This window comes from Pogoniulus pusillus, chromosome 18, assembly GCF_015220805.1.
Source record: "Pogoniulus pusillus isolate bPogPus1 chromosome 18, bPogPus1.pri, whole genome shotgun sequence".
Lineage (NCBI taxonomy): Eukaryota > Metazoa > Chordata > Aves > Piciformes > Lybiidae > Pogoniulus > Pogoniulus pusillus.
The window spans coordinates 4,215,723-4,236,620 of record NC_087281.1 but is presented as its reverse complement, the minus strand read 5'-3'; the positions used below and the strand labels follow the sequence as shown (position 1 = coordinate 4,236,620).

At 46.6% G+C, this 20,898-nt stretch overlaps 1 protein-coding gene across 1 annotated transcript in view; it reads right to left on the bottom strand.

The window, feature by feature from the left end:
- UTRN (utrophin) overlaps window positions 1-20,898 on the bottom strand; it is a 481,902-nt gene that overhangs the window by 10,222 nt on the left and 450,782 nt on the right. The window contains exons 69-73 of the mRNA XM_064158262.1: window positions 20,402-20,467; window positions 17,503-17,568; window positions 9,857-10,015; window positions 8,825-9,068; window positions 2,783-2,891 (exon numbers count right to left, since the gene is read on the bottom strand). Coding sequence (XP_064014332.1) covers window positions 2,783-2,891; window positions 8,825-9,068; window positions 9,857-10,015; window positions 17,503-17,568; window positions 20,402-20,467 — 644 coding nt within the window. The remainder of the gene's footprint in view (window positions 1-2,782; window positions 2,892-8,824; window positions 9,069-9,856; window positions 10,016-17,502; window positions 17,569-20,401; window positions 20,468-20,898) is intronic.

Sequence of the window (20,898 nt, the reverse complement as noted above, 5' to 3'; positions counted from 1 at the left end):
ACATACACCTGGTCAAGCAGCTGTCGCAGTCCAGTCTTTACAATGTACACCTGTAACTTCAACAGTGTTAACATCCTCCCTCCAATTGGATTTTTTTTGTTTTGTTTTAAATACTGTTTAAAATTATCCAAGGGAAGAGTTAGGGAATGCAACTGGCTCTGCTCCTGGCAGTGTTATTAGACGGAATCCCTAATAAATCTATTGCATTAAATCAGACTCGAAGAAGTTCTATGTTTACCCAAATAAATTAAAAACCATAGAATCAAGAAGGTTGGAAGAGACCTTCAAGCTCATCAACCTGAGCTCTGTGAAAGGCTGTCTTAATGTTTCACTGGTTTTAACTTTTATATCATAAATGAACTTATGTAGAATAGAATGCCATGAGCTTCAAGAGTGGATAGAGCCATGTAGCCACAGGCTATAATACTTAGAATCATAGAATCAACCAGGTTGGAAGAGACCTCCAAGCTCATCCAGTCCAACCTAGCACCCAGCCCTAGCCAATCAACCAGACCATGGCATTAAGTGCCTCAGCCAGTTGCCCATTTCAGAGCAATTCATAATGACTAGCTAGCTTTGTTATTTTGCATTAGTCTAGTTAAAACTAAAACAAAGGATAGTGTAGTTAATGGAGTTTGGACCAGGTTTTTTCCCTTAGAGTTTACACAGTCAATGCTTAGGTATTTTTGACTGTGTTGTGGTCCATCTGTGGTCCAACACAGCCAAATAGATAATTTTGTGTTTTGGACTCCCAGTTATTCAGATTGGAGAAAATTTCATTTTGTCCCTCTCCCACCAGTTTATAGATTTAGAAACAGTACAGGACTGAGTATTGCCAAGGCATCATGCCTTGTAACTGACAGCAAGCTTTTGCACATGGACTCATAGAATCAACCAGGTTGGAAGAGACCTCTAAGATCATCCAGTCCAACCTAGCACCCAACCCTAGCCAATCAATGAGACCGTGGCACTAAGTGCCTCAGCCAGTCTTTTCCTGAAGACTTCCAGGGACGGTGACTCCACCACCTCCCTGGGCAGCCCATTCCAATGCCAATCACTCTCTGTGAGAGAGACACACACCAATGCTGAATGAAAGATTTCCAGGATGCAAGAGAATATATGGCCTGTTTTCCACAGAAATAAGATGACTTCTTAATCTGAAATGCAAAGGCTTGGAAACAAAACCTGAGAAGAAACTGCACTTTAGATGATTTGTGAGAAACCTTCTATTTCCCCCCCCCAATGTTGAGCATTTGGTGGTGTGTAGTTATTTCTGCTGATTCTCAAAGTAATAAGTTCTGATATTGGAAATTTGGAAAATAAGCTTTCAAGGAATACCCTCATGTACACTTAAATACTCAATTATTCCTAAAGATGTTAAGCCTTTGAGTGTGAGGTCATCAAAATAGCAGGATAAGCAGGGGACACACAAGAATTGTTGAAGCATCCATCAGGAAGCTTCAATTATCTGTTTTGGACATTTGTTCCTGTATCTGATAGATTGCTTGGGGGGTGGTGTGTGTGTGTACTGTAAGACAAACAGCTGTTGGCCATTGTAGTCCAGTGAAATCTGGTTCTCTCTTCACAGAATCACAGAATTTCTCAGATTGGAGAAGCCCTTTAAGCTCATTGAGTCCAATCATTAGTTTCACACTGACAAGTCCCTGACTAAACCAAATCCCTCAGCACAACATCTAATCACTGTGGTTGGAAAGGACCGCCAGCATCATCCATTCCAACCTTCATCCCAGCAGCCTTCATCACCAGACCATAGCCTCAAGCACCACATCCATTCTCCTTTTAAACACCTCCAGGGATGGTGACTCCACCACCTCCCTGGGCAGCCTGTTCCAGTGCCTGACCACCTGCTCAGGAAAGAACTTCCTCCCAATAGCCAACCTAAACCTCCTCTGATGCAACTTGAGGCCATTTCCTCTGTCCTATCATTAGTAATTGAGGAGAAGAGACCAGCTTCAGCCTCACTGCAACCTCCTTTTAGGCAGTTGTAGAGGGCAATAAGGTCCCCTCTCAGCCTCCTCCAGACTAAACACCCCCAGCTCCCTCAGAGGTCATGTTTTCCAGATCTCTCCCCAGCCTCAATGCCCTTCTCTGCACCCACTCCAGCACCTCAATGTCCCTCCTATACTGTGGTGACCAAAATTGGACACAGTACTCAAGGTGTGGTTTCAAGAGTGCCAAGTACAGAGGCATGATCTCCTCCCTACTCCAACTGGTCACACCATTTCTGATACAGGCCAGGGTACTGTTGGCCTTCTTGGCCACCTGGGCACACTGCTGGCTCATGTTCAGCCAGCTGGCCACCAACACCCCCAGGTCCCTTTTCACCAGGCATCTCTCCAGCCACTTCTCCTCCAGCCTGTAGGGCTGCTGGGGGTTGTTGTGGCCAAAGTGCATGACCCATCATTTGGCCTTGCTAAACATCATGCAGCCTCAGTCCATCGCTCCAGCCTGTCCAAATCCCTCTGCAGGGCCCTCCTACCCTTCAATGAGAATGGATCTGCCCAGTAAATTCACTTGCTGCAAGTAGATGGGACCAAAGAACCTCTTGGCAGAAATCCTTAATCCAGCCCCATGGATTCCTGTGACACCTAAGCTGTTTGTGAGCGTGGAGAAGCAACAGCTCTGGCTGCAGTTAAGTCTTGTTTTCAACAGCATCACAAAGTTCCTTTGGATTTAGAAATCTTTTCAGAATGAGGCCAACAAATCCCCTCAGTAGTCAGATAGAGACTCACCCAGCACATCATCTGACCAAAACACTTACCTGTCTGCTGCAACTGTGACTCTGTCTCTTGATCGAGCGGGTAGCCAAGGGCAGAATGCTGGGGCGAGGCACAGGGTGAAGCGCCATTGACACGGGAGTCTGACTCAGGCTGCATCAAAGACAGAAATACCCACATTTAGACAAACTCTAACTACAGAATGTAAGGGTGGGGTTTCTATGCAGCCATCCTGTTCCTTTCCTTTTTTTGTCATGGAATAGTTCAGGTTGGAAGGGACCTCAAAGATCATCCAGTCCAACCTATCGCCCAGTCCTGTCCAATCAACTAAGTGCCAACCATGGCACTAACTGCCTCATCCAGCCTTTTTTTGAACACCTTTTTGGGGTTTTTTGAACATCTTGTTCCAATCCCCCACCACAGGTCGCTCAAGGCCTCATCCAATCTGGCCTTCAACATCTCCAGGGAGGGAGCAGCTGCAACCTCCCATGGCAACTTGTGCCAGTGTCTCACCCCTCTCACTGGAGTGAACTTCTTCCTAACATCTAGTTTAAATCTCCCCTCTTCCAGTTTAAACCCATTACCCCTTGACCTGTCATTACAAGACCTTCTAAATAGTCTCTCCCCAGCCCTTCTGCAGGCCTCCTTCAGATACTGGAAGGCTACCACAAGGTCTCCTCAAACCCTTCTCTTTTCCAGGCTGAAGAGCCCCAACTCCTGTAGCCTGTCCTCATAGCAGAGCTGCTCCAGCCCTCTGATCATCCTTGTGGCACTCCTCTGGACTGGCTCCAACAGTTCAATGACCTTCTTGTGCTGGAGGCTCCAGAACTGTACACTGTGTTCCTTCTTTGCTCGCCAAACTAATGAAAATTGGCTTAGGTCTATGGTGCTGTTGCAAGGTTGGGATGACAAGCAAACAAGCCTCTTAGAAGAAAATTTATACTTAAGTGTAGCTCTGCTTAGAGTCCAGCTGATGGTACTATTAAAAACAACACTCTACTGCAAGCACACACTATAGAGACATAATATTATATACAACTTAAACAGTTTGGTGAGGCCCTTAGTCCAGCTACACATAAAGATCATACAGTGGCATTACTGGGGTTGCATTACATGTATGGGTATACATATACACAAAGAATATTCAGCCAAAGTTCACACAATCACAGAGTGGTAGGGTTTGGAAGGAACCTCTGGAGATCACCTAGTCCAACTCCCCCATTAAAGCTAAGTTTCACCTAGATTAGGTTGCAAAGAATCACATCCAGGTGGGTTTTGAAAGTCTCCAGAGAAGGAGACTTGATACTTCTCTAGGCAGCCTGCTTCAGTGCTCCATCACCCTCAAGGTAAAGAAGTTTTTTCCTAAGTTTAAGTGAAACCTCCTGTGTTATAAATCAGTAAATATTGCCTTGCATAGAGAAAACAAAGGATAATGGAAGTATTTTCAAGAAAGTGAAGGACTTAACCTCCAAGACATTGCTATGAGCAGCAAGTAGTTATGTAACATTCTATTCAGTAGCAGGCTTCAATCCAGCTACAGTCCTGGTAATCCACAGTATCACAGTATCACCAAGGCTGGAAGAGACCTCATAGATCATCAAGTCCAACCCTTTACCACAGAGCTCAAGGCCAGACCATGGCACCAAGTGCCACGTCCAATCCTGCCTTGAACAGCTCCAGGGACGGCGACTCCACCACCTCCCCGGGCAGCCCATTCCAGTGTCCAATGACTCTCTCAGGGAAGAACTTTCTCCTCACCTCCAGCCTAAATCTCCCCTGGCGCAGCCTGAGGCTGTGTCCTCTCGTTCTGGTGCTGGCCACCTGAGAGAAGAGAGCAACCTCCTCCTGGCCACAACCTCCCCTCAGGTAGTTGTAGACAGCAATAAGGTCACCCCTGAGCCTCCTCTTCTCCAAGCTAACCAATCCTAGCTCCCTCAGCCTCTCCTCGTAGGGCTGTGCTCGAGGCCTCTCACCTCCAGCTACAGTCTTGAGATTGTGATGATTTTAAATAGGCCAAGTCTGGGGCAACCAACCCCAGGTAATTCTGCAGAGCCAGGAACCTCTGTTCAAGATGTTACACCTGTAATGCTGAAGAGGTGAAGCAAACTCTCCAAGTTTAAAGGTCAAAAGTCACTTCCACACAGAGCAAGGCAAACTCTGGCAGCAGAGAGACTGCTCACTCACCCCATGAACAGAGACAATTTCAATCATTCAAAATGCAAATATGCAGCTGGACTAGACCTCTGTCCCTTTTCAAGCAGTAGATGTGCAGAGATGATTGAGGGTGGATGAGGAAGGAAAACTGTTGCTGGACTCGACACAAAACTGCAGTTCAGCACACGCAAGCTTAGATCAAGGGTAGTGAGGCATTGCAAAGTCAAGATTAATTAGGACAGAAAGGAGATGCCTACAAACCAAAATGATGAGTTAGTAGTGAAGGTTACTTTGTGCCACTTAGGTGTGCTATTGCAAATGACAGAACAGACAAAACAGCCCCACAGCACGTGAGGACATTAAGAGTGGATAAAAATAACGCTTTACTAGACCACAGTTGCACAACACCTACAAAACCTGATCACCTCCATCATCAGCCACCTACAAGCACCATGAAGTTTGTGTATTCTTTATCAAACCCACACAGCAGACGTTCCTTAAGCAGCAATCAGAACAAACCAGACCAAAATATTACCATGTGCCAGCTTCCTTCTTCCACAATAAAAAAACCCCAGGGATACAAAGCACAACTCTCTAGGGATAAGGGGAATGTTTTCAACTCCAGTTGCTATGAGTTTTCAAACTCCTTTTGTGCAAAACCAAACAAAGACACAAAGGGGCAGGTAAGTTCTACTCCAGAAAACTCTGAAGTTGAGGTATTTTTGTATGTTACAGTAGCTTTTAAAAACATTTCAAAGGAGACATTTATTTTAGCCAGTTTTGGTCTACAGTGCTTCATTTCTTTGTACCTCTCCTGCTGGTGTCTTTCCCAAAGAAAAGCCTGAAGTGTCCTGTGGCTTAACAGATAGATAAGACATACCCAGACCTACTCTGCCCTTGGCTTCTGTTGCTTTTTGGTGAAAAAAAACCAAATGAAAACAAGTTGTGTTCCAGACTTACTTTCCCAGCTATAAAAGAAGCAGTTTTGTCTGTTCTTTTCAAAGAATCAACCAGGTTGGAAGAGAGGTGTGGTCAGCAGGAGCAGGGAGGTCATTCTGCCCCTCTACTCTGCACTGGTTAGACCACACCTTGAGTGCTGTGTTCAGTTCTGGGCCTCCCAGTTTAGGAGGGACATTGAGATGCTTGAGCGTGTCCAGAGAAGGGCGACGAGGCTGGGGAGAGGCCTTGAGCACAGCCCTACGAGGAGAGGCTGAGGGAGCTGGGATTGGTTAGCCTGGAGAAGAGGAGGCTCAGGGGAGACCTTATTGCTGTCTACAACTACCTGAGGAACTACCTGAGGGGAGGTTGTGGCCAGGAGGAGGTTGCTCTCTTCTCTCAGGTGGCCAGCACCAGAACGAGAGGACACAGCCTCAGGCTGTGCCAGGGGAGATTTAGGCTGGAGGTGAGGAGAAAGTTCTTCCCTGAGAGAGTCATTGGACACTGGAATGGGCTGCCCGGGGAGGTGGTGGAGTCGCCGTCCCTGGAGCTGTTCAAGGCAGGATTGGACGTGGCACTTGGTGCCATGGTCTGGCCTTGAGCTCTGTGGTAAAGGGTTGGACTTGATGATCTGTGAGGTCTCTTCCAACCTTGGTGATACTGTGATACTGTGACCTCCAAGAACATCCAGTCCAACCTAGCACCCAGCCCCATCCAGTCAACCAGACCATAGCCCCAGGTGCCTCAGCCAGGCTTTGCTTCAACACCTCCAGCAACAGCAACTCCACCACCTCCCTGGGCAGCCCATTCCAATGCCAATCACTCTCTCTGCCAACAACTTCCTAACAACATCCAGCCTAGATCTCCCCTGGCACACCTTGAGACTGTGTCCCCTTCTTCTGCTGTTAGTTGCCTGGCAGAAGAGACCAACCCCACCTGACTACAGCCTCCCTTCAGGTAGTTGCAGACAGCAATGAGCTCTGCCCTGAGCCTCCTCTTCTGCAGGCTGCACATCCCCAGCTGCCTCAGCCTCTCCTCACAGGGCTCTGCTCCAGGCCCCTCACCAGCTTTGTCGCCCTTCTCTGGACACCTTCCAGCACCTCAACATCTCTCTTGAATTGAGGAGCCCAGAACTGGACACAGCACTTTTCACAAAGCTCTTCTGCCTGCAGACAGAGGGACAGATGCAGTGCCTCCATACTATTTTAGTCTGACCATATAGCCATAGAAGCCAGATGATTTTAGCTCCCATTAAGTTCAATATCAAATCCAATATAAAACCTCTATTCAGTACCTCAGACAAATAGAGAAAAACCCAAACAGGCTTTAAATGCCCTTCATAAGTCTGCCTTGCACATGCAGCATCTAAGCCTGAGGAAGGAGATGAAAATGAATTCTTTTTTCCCTGTATGATTAACATGTTGGTATCAAATTTGTCACATGCCAGTTCTGTTTCACCTTTCTCTTTGGCACTGCAATCAATTGGACAGACCAAAATGACAGAAGTGTGTGACAGCTACCAATCCTCTGGGCTTGCTGAAATATAAATAGTATGGCAACCTTAGAATTGTGACCTGAAGCAGGCAAAGTGAGGACACTCTTGTATTTCTGCTGAAGGTGCTTTCTAAAGAATGCCCTACAACGCTCTCATCTAGATTAAAAAGTTACTAGAGGGAAGTTCTTTGAGAGAATAAAGTCAGAGTATTTTAGATTTAGTGTCCTCCCAGCAGGACAAGGGAGGTTATTCTGCCCCTGTACTCAGCACTGGCCAGGCCACACCTTGAGTGCTGTGTCCAGCTCTGGGCTCCTCAGTTCAAGAGAGATGTGGAAGTGCTGGAAGGTGTCCAGAGAAGGGCAACGAAGCTGGTGAGGGGCCTGGAGCACAGCCCTGTGAGGAGAGGCTGAGGGAGCTGGGGGTGTGCAGCCTGCAGAAGAGGAGGCTCAGGGATGACGTCATTGCTATCTGAAGCTCCCTGAAGGGAGGCTGTAGCCAGGTGGGGTTGGTCTCTTCTGCCAGGCAACCACCAATAGAACAAGGGGACACAGTCTCAAGTTGTGGTGGGGGAGGTCTAGGCTGGATGTTAGGAGGAAGTTGTTTGCAGAGAGAGTGATTGGCATTGGAATGGGCTGCCCAGGGAGGTGGTGGAGTCGCCGTTTCTCGAAGTGTTCAAGCCAAGCCTGGCTGAGGCACTTAGTGCCATGGTCTGGTTGATTGGCTAGGGCTGGGTGCTAGGTTGGCCTGGATGATCTTGGAGGTCTCTTCCAACCTGGTTGATTCTATGATTCTAAGTTATTAACCCAAACAACAGCCAGGAGGCTGTGTGGAGAAAGGAAAGGAAAAGACTTGCTGCTGACAGAAGAGAAAAACAGATGATGTGTAATGCCTGCCATAGAGAAGAAATGGCTGTAAGACAGTTGTGTCCTTTAATAGTAGCAATTATTATTATAGCAATTACTGAGTTGTTACATATTTTGACATTGGGATTCATGAAAATCTTCCAAGCAAATCATCCATCTCATTAATGAGAAAGAGTATGCCTTGTATGCACTGAAAAATAGTCGAGATAGCTAACAAAAACAACAGCAGTAAATATCCTTAGCTCCTCATCTGGCTGCTGATAGAGTCCCTCCCTAGGCAGCGAAAGAGTAAAAGATGTTGAGATCATAGAATCATAGAATCAACCAGGTTGGAAGAGACCTCCAAGATCATCCAGTCCAACCTAGCACCCAGCCCTCTCCAGTCAACCAGACCATGGCACTAAGTGCCTCAGCCAGGCTTTGCTTGAGCACCTCCAGGGATGATGACTCCACCACTTCCCTGGGCAGCCCATTCCAATGGCAATAGGAAAAATGTATCTTCATGCTAGAAATGACAGAGAGCAGCAGACCAAGCAAGTGTGGTGAAAACACCTGGAATAAAATTCCAATGTCTTTGTTCCACCAAGAAATCCACTGTGAAGAAACAAGATAGGAGAAAGACACCACTGTACACGTACCTGGTCAAGCAGCTGTCGCAGACGGTGAAGCTGAGACTCCAGTTGTTTATTGTGGTCTTCCAATATTTGCATTCTCGCTTCCAGGCGACCTTTGTGTTGTCTCAGGAGTTTAGCTTCAGCAATGAGCTCGGCATCTTCAGAAGCATGATGAGGTGACACAATAGAGTCAGGAGGTGATGCAAGAGGGTTTATTCCTCTCCGAAGATGCTGCTCCTTTAGTTGCTCATACTCTAGCTTCAGGTTCCTGGAATATCAAAAAGAGGAGATGAATTCTGTCTTATCAAGCAAATTAAAGTAATAAAACTTCTTTAGATCAAACCAGAGAATCACAGAATCAACCAGGTTGGAAGAGACCTCCAAGATCATCCAGCCCAACCTATCTCCCAGCCTTATCCAGTCAACTAGACCACGGCACTAAGTGCCTCAGCCAGGCTTTTCTTGAAGACCGCCACCTCCCTGGGCAGCCCACTCCAATGCCAATCACTCTCTCTGGGAAGAACTTCCTCCTAACATCCAGCCTATACTTTCCCCGGCACAACTTGAGACTGTGTCCCCTTGTTCTATTGGTGGTTGCCTGGGAGAAGAGGCCACCCCTCACCTGGCTACTTCTTGGTAATTTAGGGTGGGAGAGATTCCCTTTCTGAAGAAGTCATTCACTCAAACTTTACTTGGTGCTAGCAAGAAGCTGTGGCACTGAGACACTGGAAAAGGCTGCCTAAGAAGACTCGAAGCTTAGCTTTTATCACCTCCAACTACGAACACAAGTAGCTCATACAATGTCTTGACTTGTGGCTTAGGAGAAAAAAAGAGAAGACAATAAAGTAGAGGCAAAACTAAAGTATTTTATCCCAGACCCACCCTTTTCCACCCAACACTCAGGCTGTGCTGGACACATGCCTTGATTGATTTTAATTTGGCTAAAATCATGACTCTGAGTTCTATCTCTTCTCATCTCCAACATCTACACACAGCACATGCACAGCTCAAAATCTATAGTTAGAATTCAGACATCAGATAGGCTGATTGTGAGACCTTTGCTCCTCCTCAAGGTCGGCAATGATGCGCTCCAACTCTCCTCGCTCTTCTTTTTCGACTGACTTGAGTATCTGAGCGGGACTTTGTGGCTGGCTCACAGGTGACTCTCCTCCCAGGGTCTGACAGTACTGCTGGATAAGGGCATGCTCATCCTCCCTAGAGCAACAAAACAAGAGAGAGAAAGACAAAACCCAGGAAGTTCATCATATGCAAAGCAGTTACTTTCCAACTAAAAGTGTAATGAAGTTTTTAAAGTGACTTCAGAGTTTCCTGTCAGTCAGGTGACCAGGGGTCAGAGTGGCTGGAGAGCAGCCAGACAGAGAGGGATCTCGGGGTACTGATAAATACCTGCCTGAACATGAGCCAGCAGTGTGCCCAGGTGGCCAAGAGAGCCAGTGGCATCCTGGCCTGCATCAGGAATGGTGTGGTCAGCAGGAGCAGGGAGGTCATTCTGCCCCTGTACTCTGCACTGCTTAGACCACACCTTGAGTACTGTGTCCAGTTCTGGGTCCCTCAATTTAAGAAGGAGCCACATCTGCCCCCAGCTGGGCGTCATCTGCAAACTTGCTGATGACTGACTCGATGACAGACGTTGCCACCGTTTCCCTTTCCCAGCCTATAATCTAATTTCTCTCACTAAAATATTCCAGCTAGCCTCAAACTAGCACAGCAGTGAGAGAAATGCAGTCAATAGATTCCCTTTTGTGTTCCCTTCCAAAAAAAAACCCCAAACCCAGAGGAACATACTGTCATTTGTCAGGAAAGCTGAAAAGCCAAAGGCAGCTAAATGCTCATAAACTTGACTGAGTTGTTTGCTTTGCAATTAATGAGTCAGCTTGTATACAAAGACCAACCAACCATCCATCCTAGTGGTAAATGAGGATGTGCTTAGTTCAGTGTTACTGGCAAATTAACTGTTGATTTGAATGAGCTTCTTTGCTCCTCTACAAAAATAACCTTTATTTGAAGACAAAGAATTATCACAGCGAGCTTGTGTAGCAGCCTGTGAGAATAACCTCTGAATTCAGGTCTCAGCTCCTTTGTCAAAAGGGGACTGTTATGCAAACAGTGTATGTAGAGATTTAGAGGACAAGGAGGACAAGACAGCAGCACTGTACCTGCTGGTACCTGCTCTTTCATTTACAAACAACAATGGATGCTTTAACTACGCTAAACACAGAAGTGCTTATGCAATTCTCAACAGCTGTCGTTTGAAGTTAAGCTACTATCTAAAGTTATTGAGACTGGAAACAGGTTTATATATAAGATCAGCAGCTCATGGCTTGGACAGATTCACTCTGAAATGGGTCAAGAAATGGCTGGAAGGCTGGGGCTGGAGAGTGTTGGGGAATGGTGTCACACCCAGTTGGCAGCTGTCACTAGTGGTGTCCCCCCAAGGATCAGTGCTGGGCCCAGTCCTGTTCAATATCTTCATTGATGATCTGGACTAGGGGATTGAGTCCAGCATCAGTAAGTTTGCAGATGACACCAAGCTAGGAGCAGCTGTGGATCTGTTGGAGGGTAGGAGAGCCCTGCAGAGGGACCTTGTGAGGCTGGATGGGTGGGCAGAGGCCAATGGGATGAGACAGAACAAGGCCAAGTGCAGGGTTCTGCACTTTGGACACAACAACCCCAAGCAGCACTACAGGCTGGGGACAGAGTGGCTGAGAGCAGCCAGGCAGAAAGGGACCTGGGGGTGCTGGTAGAGAGTAGCTGAATATGAGCCAGCAGTGTGCCCAGGTGGCCAAGAGAGCCAATGGCATCCTGGCCTGCATCAGGAACAGTGTGGCCAGCAAGACAAGGGAGGTTATTCTGCCCCTGTGCTCAGCTCTGCTCAGGCCACATCTTGAGTCCTGTGTCCAGTTCTGGGCTCCTCAATTCAAGAGAGATGTTGAGGTGCTGGAAGGTGTCCAGAGAAGGGCAACAAAGCTGGTGAGGGGCCTGGAGCACAGCCCTGTGAGGAGAGGCTGAGGGAGCTGGGGGTGTGCAGCCTGCAGAAGAGGAGGCTCAGAGCAGAGCTCATTGCTGTCTTCAACTCCCTGAAGGGAGGCTGTAGCCAGGTGGGGTTGGTCTCTTCTGCCAGGCAACCAGCAACAGAACAAGGGGACACAGTCTCAAATTGTGCCAGGGGAGGTCTAGGCTGGATGTTAGGAGGAAGCTGTTGTCAGAGAGTGATTGGCATTGGAATGGGCTGCCCAGGGAGGTGGTGGAGTTGCTGTCCCTGGAGATGTTCAAGAGAAAAGTGAATGAGGCACTTAGTGCCATGGTCTGGTTGATTGGCTGAGGCTGGGTGCTAGGTTGGACTGGATGAGCTTGGAGGTCTCTTCTGATTGATTAATTCTAATAATTGATTCTGTGATTCTATGAGCAAGTCCAACTATAACCCAGGCATTGCCAAATCTGCCACTAAACCACATCTCTGAGTGCCACATCTACTTATCTGCTCAACCACCTCCCCGAGAAGCCTGTTCCAATGCTTAGTAACACTGGGAGCAATTTTTCTAGGCATTTGCAGAGCTATGAAGTTTGGATCACAAGCTGCCTACAGCTGGGACATTAGGAATTTAGGGTTATAGTTCAACTTGATGGTTATTGTTTGATGTGGAAATTAACATGATGTAATCTTCCTGTATAGATTAAATCTGAAGGAGCAATTTGAAATTCAGATGCACATTTTTTTTCAGTTCAGTTGCCCCTGATGTAAACCTGTCAGAGAAATCTCATTTTCTTGTGGTATTCTTTTGAACAGTCAGGAAGTGATTACTGGTTTTGAAATCAAATTCTCTGCTTCTCATAATTGGAGTTCTGTTCTGTGATCTTATTTTTATCAGTCCTCAAGAGTACTTCAGTTTACTGTGATCCTAGAACAGAGACATATTTGTACTTAGTATTGGAAAGTTACTGCTTTGGTTTTGTCAGCTTCACAAGTTCATCATCAGTACTTTTAACACACTTCATACTCCAAAGAGTACATGTAAGGGGTCTTCTACATTTGAATGACAACAAAAGAACTTCTGTTAGTTAACATCTGTGATAGTTTGAGTGAGAAGAATTAGGTTATAAGCTGTGAAAAGGAAACAGTGGTGATGTCTGCTGCACTCATAGGCTTGCTGAGATGGATAAAAAACAAGAACACAAACATAGATAAGAGAGTTGCTCTCTGGCTTTTGGGCTGCATGCACTTCTCTAACCTGCCTGGCTAACCTTCTGCTTCCCTACTCCCCTGTCTGATCCTCCAAATTCACCTTGAACATAAGGCAAAGCCTGGAGTAAGGTAGAGGGGTGGGAAGGAGGTGTAAGGGTGGTTGGGAGCCCCTCCTGGGCACTCTGGTTTCTGGGAGGGCTGCTGTGTTTCTGTACTACATTTTTAACTTGTCTATTTCTGTCTGTAGCTGTATAGATTGTAAATATCTGCTTGCATATTGTGCTAAGCTGCAAATATAAAGCTTCATTCTTTAAGTTCCAGTGGCTGAGTCTAGTCTGGGTGATTTTATGAAGTGTGTGTGGGCAGGTAACACCCAAACCATCACAACATCATAAGGGTTTTTTTTTTTGCAGACATGTTTTGCAATATGCCATTTGACTAAGAAAATACCAAGGAAATTTGTCCTATCTCCCTAAATAAGCTTTGCACAGAATCACAGAATCAATCAGGTTGGAAGAGACCTCCAAGATCAGCCACTCTAACCTAGCACTCAGCCCCATCCAGTCAACCAGACCATGGCCCCAAGTGCCTCAGCCAGGCTTTGCTTCAACACCTCCAGGGACGGTGACTCCACCACCTCCCTGGGCAGCCCATTCCAATGCCAATCACTCTCTCTGCCAACAACTTCCTCCTAACATCCAGCCTAGACCTCCCCTGGCACAACTCGAGCCTGTGTCTCTTTGTTTTCTAACCTTCCCCTTCCCTAAGGATACATAAATTCCATTAAAAAAAAAAGTCACCTTTTCCTCAATTGGAAAAATATTTGTAGGTAGAAAAAATCAAAGAAAAAACCTCCCATAGTTTCTCCTGTAATATTGCCAGCTTCCTGACAGACATTCTAATGCTCTCATGCATGAGTCTTCTGCTATAAATACAGTGAAGAAGTATGTTTTTCCCTCACAAGTGAAGTCTGTGCAACTACAAATGATAAATAGTGTCCCTGAAAGAAAGCTGTGCCCATAATTTGATAAACAAGGGCATAGGAGAATAAAAAGGCAAACCAAATTGTTAGGGAAGCAGAACAAGGATGTGGCTCTCTTATTGCTGTAATGTATGAACAATCCTATCTAGCCCACAGCGAAGTTAATTGCACAGGACATAATATAGATACTTGCTTTATAAATCACAGTATCACAGTATCACCAAGGTTGGAAGAGACCTCACAGATCATCAAGTCCAACCCTTTACCACAGTGCCCAAGGCTAGACCATGGCACCAAGTGCCACATCCAACCTTGCCTTGAACTGCCCCAGGGATGACGACTCCACCACCTCCCCGGGCAGCCCATTCCAGTGTCCAATGACTCTCTCAGGGAAGAACTTTCTCCTCACCTCCAGCCTAAATCTCCCCTGGCGCAGCCTGAGGCTGTGTCCTCTTGTTCTGGTGCTGGCCACCTGAGAGAAGAGAGCAACCTCCTCCTGGCCACAACCACCCCTCAGGTAGTTGTAGACAGCAATAAGGTCTCCCCTGAGCCTCCTCTTCTCCAGGCTAACCAATCCCAGCTCCCTCAGCCTCTCCTCGTAGGGCTGTGCTCAAGGCCTCTCCCCAGCCTCGTTGCCCTTCTCTGGACACGCTCAAGCATCTCAGTGTCCCTCCTAAACTGGGGGGCCCAGAATGTGAGTATTTGTGCTAGTTTGAAGCAGGCTAGAATGTTTTGGTGAGAAGAACTAGATTACAGGCTGTGAAAGGAAAGCAATGGTGATGTCTACTTCACTCATAGGCTTGCTGAGATGTATAAGAACAAGAAATAAAAACATAGATAACCACTCTCGCTGGGGCTGCTGGCTGAGCTGCATCTTACTCTCCATTTTGGGCTAATCCACTTTGCTTCCTAACCCCCTGGCTGAACCTCCATTCTTCCTTAGGACTGGGGTAAGGTTGAGAGGGGTAGGGGGAAGGTGAAGGGGTGGTTGGGAGCCCCTCCTGGGGACTCAGGTTTCTGGGAGGGGAGTTGTGTTTCTGTATTACCTTTTACCTTGCATATCTCTGTCTATAACTGTATACACTGTAAATATCTGCTTGTGTATTGTGCTAGCTGTAAATATAAGCTTCATTCATATTTCCAGAGCTGGCTGAGACTAGTCTGGGTGATTTCCAAAGTGCAGGGGGGGCAGGGAACACCCAAACCATCACAGTATTTAATAGCTGTTTTCTGATTAACGCCTCACTCACAACTCACTGCTCATGCCACTTCACACTTGCCTGAAGGCAGATTTGGAACATTCCAGAAATTCTGTTTCTTAGGGAGCTGTGCACTCAAGTGCAAGAGTAGAAACAAGCAGTGAAGGTACTTTTAAGCTGGCACTGCCAGTAAGTGTGTCATAAGTCAAACTGCAGCTTCAGTATATGGTACCTGACGTATGTGGCTAAAAGGTATCTTGTCACAGTGAAAAATTAGTTTCCCATGATGGTAAAAGAACAAGCAAGTTAAAGTATCTTGGAGTACCTTCTTGAACCTTACTCTGGTATTTCTTATAACACCAGTAGGTCAAGGAACACTTTATCTGGACCAGAATGCATAGTGCTTAGTATGAGAGGCACAGGAAAATGAAAATGATTAATGAAGTGGCTGAGGGAGCTGGGGGTGTTTAGTATGGAGAGCAGGAGGCTGAGAGGGGACCTTATTGCCCTCTATAACTACCTAAAAGGAGGCTGTAGTGAGGCTGGAGCTGGTCTCTTCTCCCAAATTACTAATGATAGGACAAGAGGAAATGGCCTCAAGTTGCATCAGGGCAGGTTTAGGTTGGATGTTGGGAGGAAGTTCTTTCCTGAGCAGGTGGTCAGGCACTGGAACAGGCTGCCCAGGGAGGTGGTGGAGTCACCATCCCTGGAGGTGTTTAAAAGGAGAGTGGGTGTGGTGCTTGAGGCTATGGTCTGGTGATGAAGGCTGCTGGGATGAAGGCTGGAGTGGATGATGCTGGTGGTCCTTTCCAAGCATAGTGATTCATAGTGATTAGATGCTGTGCTGAGGGATTTGGTTTAGCCAAGGACTTGTCAGTGTGAGACTAATGACTGGACTCAGTGAGCCTGAAGGGCTTTTGCACTCTAAGAAATTCTGTGACTCTGTGAAGGAAGTTCCATGAACACCCTCATCTTACTAGCTGAAATCTACAATTTAACAGTTTTTTTTAATCAGATAAAATAAAGCACAGATGAAAAGTCACTGTCAGGAAATCTGATTTTTTCTTTCCACAGTGGAGTCTTGATACCAGAGAAGTTATATGCAACATTATTTGCCTCTTGCTTCTTTCATGCATAATGCATGTTTTGGAATAGACCTCTTGCAAACACAGATCCACAAAGAGAATAGGATAGTTGAAATGCCATTTTCCCTGGGTTTCCTTATTGGGGTGTTCTTTCCCTTTGAGATATCCCCTTTTGGGGTTATTTTTTCAGTGAGAAAATTGTCCTGTGGGTTAGCACAAGCTTTTTGCCCACTCCACTGTCCACTTTGACATAGGATTTATTTTCTTTTATACAATAATAAAAGGAGAAATGGATTACAAATTAGAACCTACAGAGCTGTGACTTTTTAGAATCACAGAATAGAATCATAGAATCAGCCAGGTTGGAAGAGACCTCCAAGATCATCCAATCCAACCTAGCACCCAGCCCTATACAATCAGCTAGACCATGGCACTAAGTGCCATAGTCCAGTCTTTGAACAGCTCCAGGGTCAGCGACTCCACCACCCCCTTGAGCAGCCCATTCCAGGTGCATGAAATATCCTCAGTTCTGAAGCAGAATAGCTGACAAATACAGAGATCCCTTTATAGCATCACCAATTCCTGGTGCTTAAGCATCCTCGGTGTCATGCTTAAGACTTAGTGCCAGTGAAAGCAGCTATTGTGTGCTAGTTTGAAGCAGGGTAGAATGTTTTGGTGAGAGGAACTAGATCATAGGCTGTGAAAGGAAAGCAATGGTGATGTCTACTTCCCTCAGGAGGCTTGCTGAACAAGAAATGAAAACATTAGATAACACTCTGGCCATTTTTTCTCTCACTCTCACTTGGGCTGCTGACTGAGCAACATCTTACTCCCTAACCTCACCTTCCATTTGGCCTAACCCACTTTGCTTCTTAACCTCTTGGCTGAACCTCTGTTCTTCCTTAGGACTGGGGGAAGGTTGAGAGGGGCAGAGGGAAGGTGCAGGGGTGGTTGAGAGCCCCTCCTGGGACTCTGGAAGGGGAGTTGTGTTTCTGTATTGCCTTTTACCTTGCATATCTCTGTCTATAACTGTATGTACTGTAACTGTCTGCTTGTATATTGTGCTAGCTGTAAATAAATAGCTTCATTTATATTCCCAGAGATGGCTGAGTCTAGTTGGATATTTCTGAAGTGTGGGGAGGGCAGGGAACACCCAAACCATCACACAACTTATGAAGACTACATCACACATCCAAAGCTTCTGGCAGCCTGAACGAGTATGAGTTACTTACACACTTCCAGTGGTGGAGCTACTGTCTGTGAGGAAGGAGCCATTGGTCCTTTCCATCTGTGCAAGCCTGGAAGGCACAGAAAGATTATGAGTTTCAAAGAACAACCCCCTGCACAGTATAAAAGCAATGTGAACATGAGTACGACTTAAAACCAGATCAGATAAAGCAATCTTAGTATATACAACTAGGAATATATGCCCAGATTTTGTGACAAAGACCTGCAATCCTGAGGGCATTTCTGAGCAAGTTGTGCTATGATTAACAAAGAACAAGCACATTTTCTGTCTCTAGTACAATTATCATTAGCAGCTCCACAATCCTCATGGTATAATTAAAGAGAGATATTTTGCAGAGAGTTTTCTTTCTGAACTTTGTAACACTAGACTAATGAAAGAGAATAAATACCCTTGAAATCTAGCACATGGAACCTCTGAAATTATGCTTGGCAAATAACAGCACACTGCGAACAGACAAGCGGTGAACACCACCACAAACCCCAGTGTAATTACAGGGACTCATTGCATGCAGTTCCTTGTTTTGGAAGGCATCAATCTACAAGGACTGGATTATTATACTCTATATAAGGTAACACAGCCTTTAAAAACTGCAGCAGAAATCATCTATTCAAGTTGCTGGGGAAGACAAACTTCTGTCTGCAAGACACACATAACAAGAGAGGGATCTGGGGGTGCTGATTGATACCCGCCTGAACATGAGCCAGCAGTGTGCCCAGGTGGCCAAGAGAGCCAGTGGCATCCTGGCCTGCATCAGGAATGGTGTGGTCAGCAGGAGCAGGGAGGTCATTCTGCCCCTGTACTCTGCACTGGTTAGACCACACCTTGAGTGCTGTGTTCAGTTCTGGGCCCCCCAGTTTAGGAGGGACATTGAGATGCTTGAGCGTGTCCAGAGAAGGGCAACGAGGCTGGGGAGAGGCCTTGAGCACAGCCCTACGAGGAGAGGCTGAGGGAGCTGGGATTGGTTAGCCTGGAGAAGAGGAGGCTCAGGGGTGACCTTATTGCTGTCTACAACTACCTGAGGGGTGGTTGTGGCCAGGAGGAGGTTGCTCTCTTCTCTCAGGTGGCCAGCACCAGAACAAGAGGACACAGCCTCAAGCTACACCAAGGGAGATTTAGGCTGGAGGTGAGGAGAAAGTTCTTCACTGAGAGAGTCATTGGACATTGGAATGGGCTGCCCAGGGAGGTGGTGGAGTCGCCGTCCCTGGAGCTGTTCAAGGCAGGACTGGACGTGGCACTTGGTGCCATGGTCTGGCCTTGAGCTGTGTGGTAAAGGGTTGGACTTGATGATCTGTGAGGTCTCTTCCAACCCTGATGATACTGTGATACAATTCAGAAACACTCAGTGATGTGCACATCTATTGCACTGCACCAAATACATTATGATGTCTATCAGAAAGATATCTTAAGATATCTTTTTAAAGGTATCTTAACATCACACACATTTTGGCAACTCTTTTATGCATTATTATAGACATAAAAGTTCTTCTTTAAATCAATATACAAGGCCATAAAGAAGCAGGAACTCTGGTGCTTCCTTTTAAGAGCAAGACTGCCAACTATACATTTGTTAATCATAGAATCAAGCAGGTTGGAAGAGACCTCCAAGATCATCCAGGCCAACCTAGCACTCAGCCCTAGCCAATCAACCAGACCATGGCACTAAGTGCCTCATCCAGGCTTTGCTTCAACACCTCCAGGGACAGCGACTCCACCACCTCCACCTCCCTGGGCAGCCCATTCCAATGCCAATCACTCTCTCTGCCAGCAACTTCCTCCTAACATCCAGCCTAGACCTCCCCCACCACAACTTGAGACTGTGTCCCCTTCTTCTGTTGCTGCTTGCCTGGCAGAAGAGCCCAACCCAACCTGGCTACAACCTCCCTTCAGGTAGTTGTAGACAGCAATGAGGTCTGCCCTGAGCCTCCTCTTCTGCAGGCTGCACACCCCCAACTCCCTCAGCATCTCCTCACAGGGCTGTGCTCCAGGCCCCTCACCAGCTTCGTTGCCTTTCTCTGGACACATTCCAGTATCTCAACATCTCTCTTGAGTTGAGGAGCCCAGAACTGGACACAGTACTCAAGGTGTGGCCTGACCAGTGCTGAGTACAGGGGCAGAGTAAACTCCCTGCTCCTGCTGGCCACACTGTTCCTGACCCAGGCCAGGATGCCATTGGCTCTCTTGGCCACCTGGGCACACTGCTGGCTCATGTTCAGCTGCTCTCTACCAGCACCCCCAGGTCTGGCTGCTCTCAGCCACTCTGTCCCCAACCTGTAGCACTGCTTGGGGTTGTTGTGGCCAAAGTGTAGAACCCTGCCCTTGGCCTTGTTCAATCTCATCCCATTAGCTTCTTCCCACCCATGCAGCCTGCCATGGTCCCTCTGCAGAGCTCTCCTATCCTCCCCACAGATCCCCACCTGCTCCCAGCTCGGTGTCACCTGCAAACTTACTGATGCTGGACTCAATCCTCTGGTCCATATATCATCAACAAAGATATTGAACAGGACTGGGCCCAGCACTGATCCCTGGGGGCACACTGCTAGTGCCAGCTGCCAAGTGGATGTGGCACCATTCACCACCACTCTCTAGGCCTAGCCCTGCAGCCAGTTCTTGACTGAAGGGACAAAAGGAAACTGCACACTTCAGAAAGAACACACAGTCATTCTGCTATAGCTCCCATTCTGTATGGCAGGCCATTGATTTATTGCCTCTATTTTGCATTTAATATGACTGTAATGGGAAGCTATTATTTCAAAACACTGGACTTACATCTGAGCACAGAGCATTAGTTCTTTTTAATAAATAAAGGCCAATAGAGCATGTTAAAATCTGCAGGAAACAATGAGAAAATGCAGTGTACTAGTGAGAAAAAATGCACCTCTTACCTAGTAGCATACTGCTCTATCCTGGAGTGTGTGTCATCATGAAAGAGCTGTGGAGACTGGGAAGGACTGGTTAAAAACAAATACAATGAAATTAGTGGTGTCTAAAGCAATTCAGCAACTTTATGTTGGAAGTATTTAGTAAAAGCTGCTTTGAGGCTAATTTTTACTGAGTGCAATTAAATCCTTAGCTGTGAGAAGAAAGAAAAAAAACAACAGCAATCTCTATCTCTCAGTTTTTCTGCTGAGAAACACAACTTGTCAAAGTATAGGTAAGACATTCACTGCTCACACACTGCTCAGCTCTCACTTGGGGCTGTGACTTCTTCCTGGTGGTCTGCTCTCTGTGGCTGACTCTGCCTTTAACTCTCTAATCCACCCAACCCTTTTTACCTCTAACCTCCTTGTCATCCTTCTTTTGCCATCTCACCTCAGATCTCTAGTTTTATCATGTGAGATATAGGTGGGTGGATCTGGTTATTCCTGAAGGCAGGGCAAGA